The 8,132-nt window shown below is 42.6% G+C and overlaps 1 protein-coding gene across 1 annotated transcript in view; it reads right to left on the minus strand.

The window, feature by feature from the left end:
• SLC35D1 (solute carrier family 35 member D1) overlaps positions 1–8,132 on the minus strand; it is a gene marked incomplete at its 5' end in the record, with an annotated part of 30,560 nt that overhangs the window by 11,674 nt on the left and 10,754 nt on the right. The window contains 2 exons of the mRNA XM_025212870.1: positions 2,815–2,893; positions 4,968–5,035. Of these exons, the coding sequence (XP_025068655.1) occupies positions 2,815–2,893; positions 4,968–5,035 (147 nt within the window). The remainder of the gene's footprint in view (positions 1–2,814; positions 2,894–4,967; positions 5,036–8,132) is intronic.

An 8,132-nucleotide genomic window follows, 5' to 3' on the forward strand; every position in this document is an offset into this window, starting at 1 on the left:
AAGGTGGGTGGAGGGGGGGGGGGGGGGGGGGGGGGGGGGGGGGGGAGAAGAAGAGGGGTGAAAGTGGAGAGATACCTGGAGAGTCAGATGTCAGGCAGGTTATAATGTGTCATAAATCCAATGTCTATATTTAGTCCATGATCTCTAGTATCCAGGAGGTTGATGAAGTGGAGTTCATAGGCTCGTCTCTGGGAAGTGTTTTGTAAGTTTCCTTTGAGGATCAGGACCTAAGAGGATCTTACAGCTGCACCTCCAGAAACATAATATATCTCATCCAATGCACCAAATGCCCTGATGGAAAATATGTAGGAGAGACCAAACAACAACTGCGCACCAGAATGAACGCACACCTGAAATCTGTCAAAGACAGAAATACCCAATTGCCAGTGAGGGCACATTTCTCACAAGAAAAACCACTCTCTCTCCAATCTCTCAGTCCTGATCCTCAAAGGAAACTTACAAAACACTTCCCAGAGACGAGCCTATGAACTCCACTTCATCAACCTCCTGGATACTAAAAATCATGGACTAAATATAGACATTGGATTTTTGACACATTATAACCTGCCTGACCTCTGACTCCCCAGGTATCTCTCCACTTTCATCCCCCTTCTCTCGCTTCCCCCCCACCCCCCACCTGTCTCTCACCCATTGACTCCTAATCTACATTTTCACTGACTACCTGTCTTGTATGCACACCAGCCCAGCCGCTGGCTTCTTTACTTTTCATTCCATCCAGGAAGAGCGCACACCAACTGCTGAAACTTCCTTAGCCTGATGAAGGGTTTTTGAACCCGAAAGCTTGCTTAATAATTATTTTCCAACTATTTGGGTTGGTCTAATAAAAGATATCAGATTCACCCAAGGAATCTTGTCTGCCTGAGAGCATTAAAGAGTTTTTCAGGCAATAAACTGAATAAAAGAAATGAGTCAAACTTCTCCTGCCATAACAAAAAAAGCAGTAGCTAAAAAACTGAATATGAATTTGCAATTCTGCTAGATTTTCATTAGCAAACTGCATATTTATTAGATTAAAATGCTACCAAAACCTGAAGGAGATAAACCAGTAGTGTCAGAAATTGATATTTGAAATTAGTGACACCACTGGAAGAAGCATGCCTTCTACCTTTAGCAAGAACATAGAAAAATACAACCTTGAAAACTGGCAATACCTCAGTTTACCGTATGCCTTTAAGTCAACATTGTAAATAAAACGCAGAAGCAAAAAAGACAGCTAGGATGTCAAAAAAAAATGTCACTAGACAGAATTAAAATGTGGCAGTCTTCTAGCCTTTAACTGGTGCAAAACTGTAACTACATTAAATGTCAAGATCATCAGTGACAGGATTTAAAAAATAATCTTGCAAGAGGCCAGGATTTCTAGGGTGATATCTTTTATTGGACCAACTGTATAGTTGGGATGGTTAGACAAGCTTTTGAATGCAGGACATCCTTCCTCAGGTGCCAGTTTCCAAGGCTTTCTCTGTTGAATCTTCCAATGCATCAAAAGCAATTAATTTGCCCAAATAAAAACTGGTTTAAGTTATCCTGTATACAGGATTCTACTGGTGGAGAGAACAGTCTGCTCCATAGCAAAACAATACTTAAAAAGTATAAAGTGTGTTGCAGACTTATCAACTGATTTAGAGAAAAGTGGCTGAGAACACTTGTATTAATAAAAGAAAAAAAACAGCCAAACATTTTATTCAGTATTTAAAACTAGCAAAATTCACAATTAATTGTAGTTCCTACTCATGCACTGGGGAGCCCACATGGCTGAAATGTTGTCAACAGGGGTGTCATACCCCTGAATGACAGGATTCCTGGGAGAGAATCTCTAAATTTGGCCTGGTCTTCTCTGTTTCCCTATACTTTAAATTTTTGTTAGTCTGGTGTTAAAATTACTTCTGTCATGACGCAAAGGCATGATTTTGTGTGTGCTTCGGCACCAGAATTATCCCCGCCAAGTTGCAGAGCATTGCACGGGAATGTTTCCTGTTGCAGAGGAAAACCCCGGTGCAGGGACGAGTTTCCCGCCTTTTCTGCAGCTTCTTTTGCAGGGTGCATTGCTCATGTTGCGAGAGGAATGCACGGTGCAAAAGAGTTTCCGCCACCGGTATGCAAATTCGTTCCCCGTGATTGGCTAGTGTTAAATTATTCACACGTGGCGTCTAGCGATTGGCCTGTTAGCCGTATAAGAGGCTTGAGCAGTTTCCGCCCAAGCCGAAGAGGACTCCACATCCATCTCGTGGGGACTCCGGGTACACGGCAGGGTAATAGAAACCCTGTGCGAGATCCAGAGGAGCTTGGCGTGATCCACCGCCCACCTCTTCCCGTCTTCGAGCGCGACTTTTATAAGACGTATCTACGATTTCTATTTTGGTGGCGCGTTCACCCAGAGCATCCGGAGCTCTGCACCATGGAGCCTAGCAACCTCCATGAGACCGTCTGTGTTGTCTGTGTCTGTAACTGCAACTCAAGCAAGTTTTCCAGCCTACACCACTGCCATCTCGGTGTAAGTAAACAATCTTTAAAACTACCGATACGCGTTTGTGCCTAATTCCAGCTCAACGGCCTTCCCTCTCCAACCCGGCGTGCCCGGGCTGCTGGCCACAGCCCGCGTGCAGCACGGAAAAGGGCTCAGGTCGCTCCCGGCCCGCACAACTTCATGTTCAATAACTTAAACAATCCTTTCTTCTCAACAAAAGGTTGGAAAAAAAATACCAATTATGATGTGTTTTTTAAGCTTTGTACAGTTATCATTGTAATAGAAGGGAAAACCATGCACATATTAAAAAAATATGTATAACTTACCTTAATACAGCCAACTATTGTAGTTGTGAGAGCAGAATTATACTGAGTGCAAAGAACAGTGGAGTACATCAAAATAAACCTGAAGGGAAAAAAATTCAGAACTGAAATGCCATTGTCTACTCTCCTGCTGTTAATTTGACAACATGCTTTTTCTATTGCTAGTCTGGCGAGGCCTGCATTAGAGCTAGCTGCAAAACCAAATTTCTATTTGCCATGATTTCTGATCTCTCAGATGTTATATATCAACTAGGGCAAATACACCAAAAAGTGGTAACATTAACTGAAACATGGAAACTATCACTTTTAGAAATAGTGAAACAGAAGTTTCGGAAAGAAAATATGTGCCCTGAGATCCCTGATAGATGCTGACAGTGTTACACAGTCCCGGTCACCTTCGGTGCTGTGCCAGACCAGACAGCAGTGGCTAGCCTGAGGTCCCCAACAGCATGGCAGCCAGACCACACTGACTGAGCACAGACCAGGGATCTCAGGGCTTCCAGTCTTGCGTGGCTGCCAGCTTCTCTCGCTGTACAACTCTTGCTGCTTGAAGAAGGAAAGGACCCGAATCCCAAAGGTCTCTGAACCAGGGGCAATCCATATGGTAGGGCCACCCTGGAACAAAGCAGCTCAACAAAGGATCGCCAGGCTCCTGGTTCCACTGAGAAAGTTTCAACCCTACCCAAGAGACCCAATTTGAACAAAAAGTTATGAAAGAAATGTGCCTGGCAGGCAAATGTTACCATCTGCTTCTGTTGAGTCTTCTAATGCATCAAAAGCAATGTATTTCCACAAAACAAACTGCTTTCAAAACTGAGATTTTTCTGATTAAAGAATATTCTTTGGAAAATTTCCAATCAGCTTTAACTTACATTACTCACGTGGTTGCAACATGATCTGCCACAACACATGGCAAATAGCTTTTGTACACCCTTACTTGGTATACCGGAGGACCCATACAGTAACAGGGCAGGCCATTTCTGATCCGTTCAAGTTAGCAAAAATATACCAGAAAATTCACATATACTGCAGCAAGCTCCAGGTTTTAGTTTTAAGAGTAATTTAGTTTTATTTATAACAGTGTGTGCCTGCAAGTGTATAGTTTACATGTACACGCATGCACACAGTACTTATTGAAACCAAGAAGTTGCAGCAATAGAATGTCATCTGTTTAACCCTTTAAGGCATGTAAAACAAGACAATAGCAGGGTTACCTTTTTTGGTGGAGTCAAATTTAAAAGTGAACAAAGCTAAGAGAATCAGTTGGACCATGCCAGTTTGTGTAAAAGGAAATGTCAAAATATGCCATGTTGCTTATAAAAATCACTAAATATCAGGAAAAATCAATACACCATCATGGATTTGGAGTCTCACCAAAAATCAGAACCAGCAGTAGCATCTGAAACCAAAGTGGCTAATGTGGCATACGGTGGCAACATGCTAGGAAAGACCATGCTTACAGAGCAGCACAGAAATTCCCAGCTTAGTGTAGTTTAGCAAGTTATGGTGCATTCAGGCAGTATATGATAGAATTTTAGCAATGAGCTCCCCCAAAAAGTAATTACTAATTAGTAATTACCTGTTTTTACCAGCACTGAAGTTGGACTTAAGTTGACACTTTATAACCAGTAAAACTTCAGATATATTGGTTGAGGGAATACATCTCTGATCTAGTTAGTCTATAACAGTGATTCTCAACCAGGTTGCCAGAGCACCCTGGAGTGCTGCCAGACACTTCAAAGGGTGCATGAGGTGCAAAGAGACAAGCAGATACTTGTAGGCTCAGGCTTGTCCCTGTCTGAACAATCCCCACGCCCACTACCAAGGAAATAAGCACTGTAATATATAAACACTTTTTTGAAATTGGGTGCCACTTAGTTCACAAGTTATGGAAGGGTGCCTCGAGTCCAAAAAGTTTGAGAACCACTGGTCTACAAGATGCAAATCTACACTGCTTTCTGCCTAACTTCAGGCCAACACAGCTAACTATCTCTGAGGGTACAACAGACATTCATAGTACGTGTGTGCATGCTATTTAGTGAACAGGCCTTCCAAAAAGTAGAGAGGCTTCCTTAGTATTTGTTGGAAAGGCTACAATAGGAGAAAACCTTTTTTGGAGAAAGAAGAACAAACAGGATGGTTGAATAAATACTTACCCCATTACACACGACAGTGTAAACTGTATAAGGAAGAGTGTATCTGCCCAGCCTTTATATTCCATTGCCTGAAACAAACAAATGTTGCAAAAAAAGTTAATACTGTAACATTCTGCTGTAGTAACACTAGAGCTAAAGCATGATCACAGAAGTTTGGTCTTAGCCCACAAAATGATCCTCTGCTAATGCTAGCACTGCCTGCTGGTATTGTCTTCACTTCAGTCCTTACTCTGAAAGCTTCAACATGCCAACCAAACTTAAATGGCTACATGACTCCACTCACTACCTTTCCAATGAAGGAGAGAGAAAGGGACACTACTTGACAACAGCATTAATGTACAAGATTACATTCTTGAGAACCAGCTTTCCTACAATTTATAAGACAAAGCTAGTGTAGAAAACTGCAAGTTAATATTTTTAATGATACAGAAGTTCATGAGAAATTAAGTGTTCCATTAGTGTCCAAAATTAAATCAAGAACCAAAAGGTTATGATACTAAAGTAGTTTAAAAAGTACTAAGATAAAAAGCAAGTAAAGCAGGTACTCTGTAGCCAAAAATAAAAGTTTTCTACTTTACAGTGCCTTGTATATTAAAACCTAATACGTGTGTGTGTGCGTGCGTGCGAGCGAGAGAGAGAGAGAACTTATTAAAGTTATACTGTTATAGGAATTTTCTGAAGCAAGTTTCAGAAAAGCCTTTTCAATACTTTGTATAAAGTTTGCCTCTTTATGGGTCCAAGAAAACAACTTTCTATATTCAATCATAGTGGATAATACTGCTATTGCGATTTGAGGTCTATCAGCTTCAAAACAATTTATATTTAGTACCTCTTTACCTGTTTTAAGGTCAACCCCACAGCAGAAAGTGCTAGGTAGCTGACCAAAACACTGCATGTGGCATTATGAAATAGTGTCAAGAACATGCATTTTTCATTTTACAAATGCATAGCGTCTATCCCATCTTACAGCTGAGAGGATAACAGTAATGCCTACCTTATCCTTGTTCATATGGCCATGAAGTTCCATAGTCTGCATCCCATTAGGAATACACATGTTTTTGAGATCCCTATACTATGCAATAATCCAGATGCCACATAATGCCACCCTGTTTCATGTAAGCAGTTCTGCAAGGTAGAAAGCATCTAAGACCAAACACAACTTTACACAATCCACTTTCGTCGTAGAGCAGATTCATAAAGTAAATTACAATGCTTGCATAGAAATAAGGAGAAGTGCAATTTGGCTCCTCACTGCACTTTCCAGTGGAAGAAGCTACAAGCATTAAGTTCACGGGAAAAATCTCAAGAGCATCAGGTTTAACTTTATTAATAAAGGGACCTTTTCTTTCAGTCTACACTGTTCTGTTCAGCTGCAATAATAATTGTGCTGCCTCCAAGTTTTTGACTGATACTGGACCAGAAAGAAAAGCAGAAGTTCCCTTAATGAAACAGACAGAGCTGCGACTCAATGCAAGTGGAGACGTAGAAAATAGGTCCCTCCCCTGTTTTGGACATGGGTCAATGGCTGCAGGGAAGGAGTGGGAAAGTCTATGTTACATTGTTCCAACTATTAAAGGAATCTGATTCAAAGGTGAATAGAGAAGAAGATTTACATGTTGCTAATGATCACACTGTTGTAACAACTGTGAGGTATTTTCCTTTGAGCAAAAGGTCTTGTTTTAAATCATACAGTTTTAAATCACGAAAATGAGTCAGGCATTTCAAAATGTTTAATAGTCCATTGCTAGTAGATGAATACCCTTTGAACGTGCTTACAAAGACTGCACAGCTAGAAGTGGGACAGGGAAAAATCTCTGCTGCATATAATGCTTGCATATCTTAACGATACTGTTCCAAGCTGGTTTTGTTCTAGCTGAACTGTCATATTAGTACATACACAAATCTCTATTCTGTAGTCAGCCAACAACACGCGCCTCTCCCCATCCCTGTCTCACCCAACAAGTCTCGGAAAACATGTTAATGCCAAACCACCGGAGTGCCTCAGAGCCGCATGTGCAAGTTCTCCACATAACACACACTCTATGATGGTTTAGGATATTTCTAGATGATAGTCAAGGTGTAAATGCAGTGCATAGAGACACAGAGCTGTCATGAATTCATCTAGCACATATACAGCTCCCAGTGTAGCTGTGGCAGCACAGAGCTCAACCCAGGCTGCAAAACCTGCTAGAGAAGTGAGGTTAATAAACTGTCAGCTTATGCTGAGCTCTGTACTGGCATAGCTGCACTGGGAGCAGTGCTATGGTAGCTAAGCTGAACTGGAGCAATACCTTAAAATGCTCTACAGCAAGGGTGGGCAATTATTTCAGGTGGAGGGTTGTTTAATGAGGTTTGATGAGCTTTCGAGGGCTGCATGGGTAGCCCCGCCCCCTGACAGTTGCCCCACCCCCTGGTCACCATCTTGGGACCAGAAGTCCCTCCCCCAACCCCAGACCTGAGCCACTGGAATTCCCTCCTCCTGCCCCCCTGGAAATACTCCTTTTGGGAGAGGGGTGTTGCCATCTTAGAACCAGAAAAAAATATCAAATAATGTACTAGAAGTCAAACACTCCTAAGATAACACTATAAAATATTTTAATTTTATTACAGAAAGTATTTTTACCATAATTTGTGTTTGCATAATGTATATAGAGATGATTGCATAATAACTTAAAAATAAATTCTTAGTCTTGTATATTGTGGGAGGGGGCATGTGTGACTGTATAAGGGGCATAGGGTGAGTTGGGAGCTGTGGGGGAAGGTTGTGGATGTGTGGCATTTGTGAGGTGTGAGGGAGGATGGGGGTGTGGAGACCCCCCGCACTCCTCCCATGACGCAGCAGCAGACGGGGGTGCTCAGGGCCCTCATGCCCACAGCGCGCAGCTGTGGCCAGCATTGCACATTGTGGCGAGGGGGGCAGCCTCTGCTGGGCAGTCTCTTATCAGTGGTGCTCCCTGCCATGCACACGCAGCCCCTGCGCTCATGCATCATGGGAGAAAAGCCCTGTGTGCTGGAGCTGGCTACTTTCCCCGCCCCTGGACCTGCGGGGAGTGGTGCAGGCAGCTGACTCCAGCGCACTGGGCTTTCCTCCCATGCCACGTGAACAAGGAAACTATGCATGCGTGGCAGGGAGCATTGCCAATAAGAGACTGCCCAGCAGCGGGG

This window comes from Alligator sinensis, unplaced genomic scaffold (genome assembly GCF_000455745.1).
Source record: "Alligator sinensis unplaced genomic scaffold, ASM45574v1 scaffold1339_1, whole genome shotgun sequence".
Taxonomy (NCBI): Eukaryota; Metazoa; Chordata; order Crocodylia; family Alligatoridae; genus Alligator; species Alligator sinensis.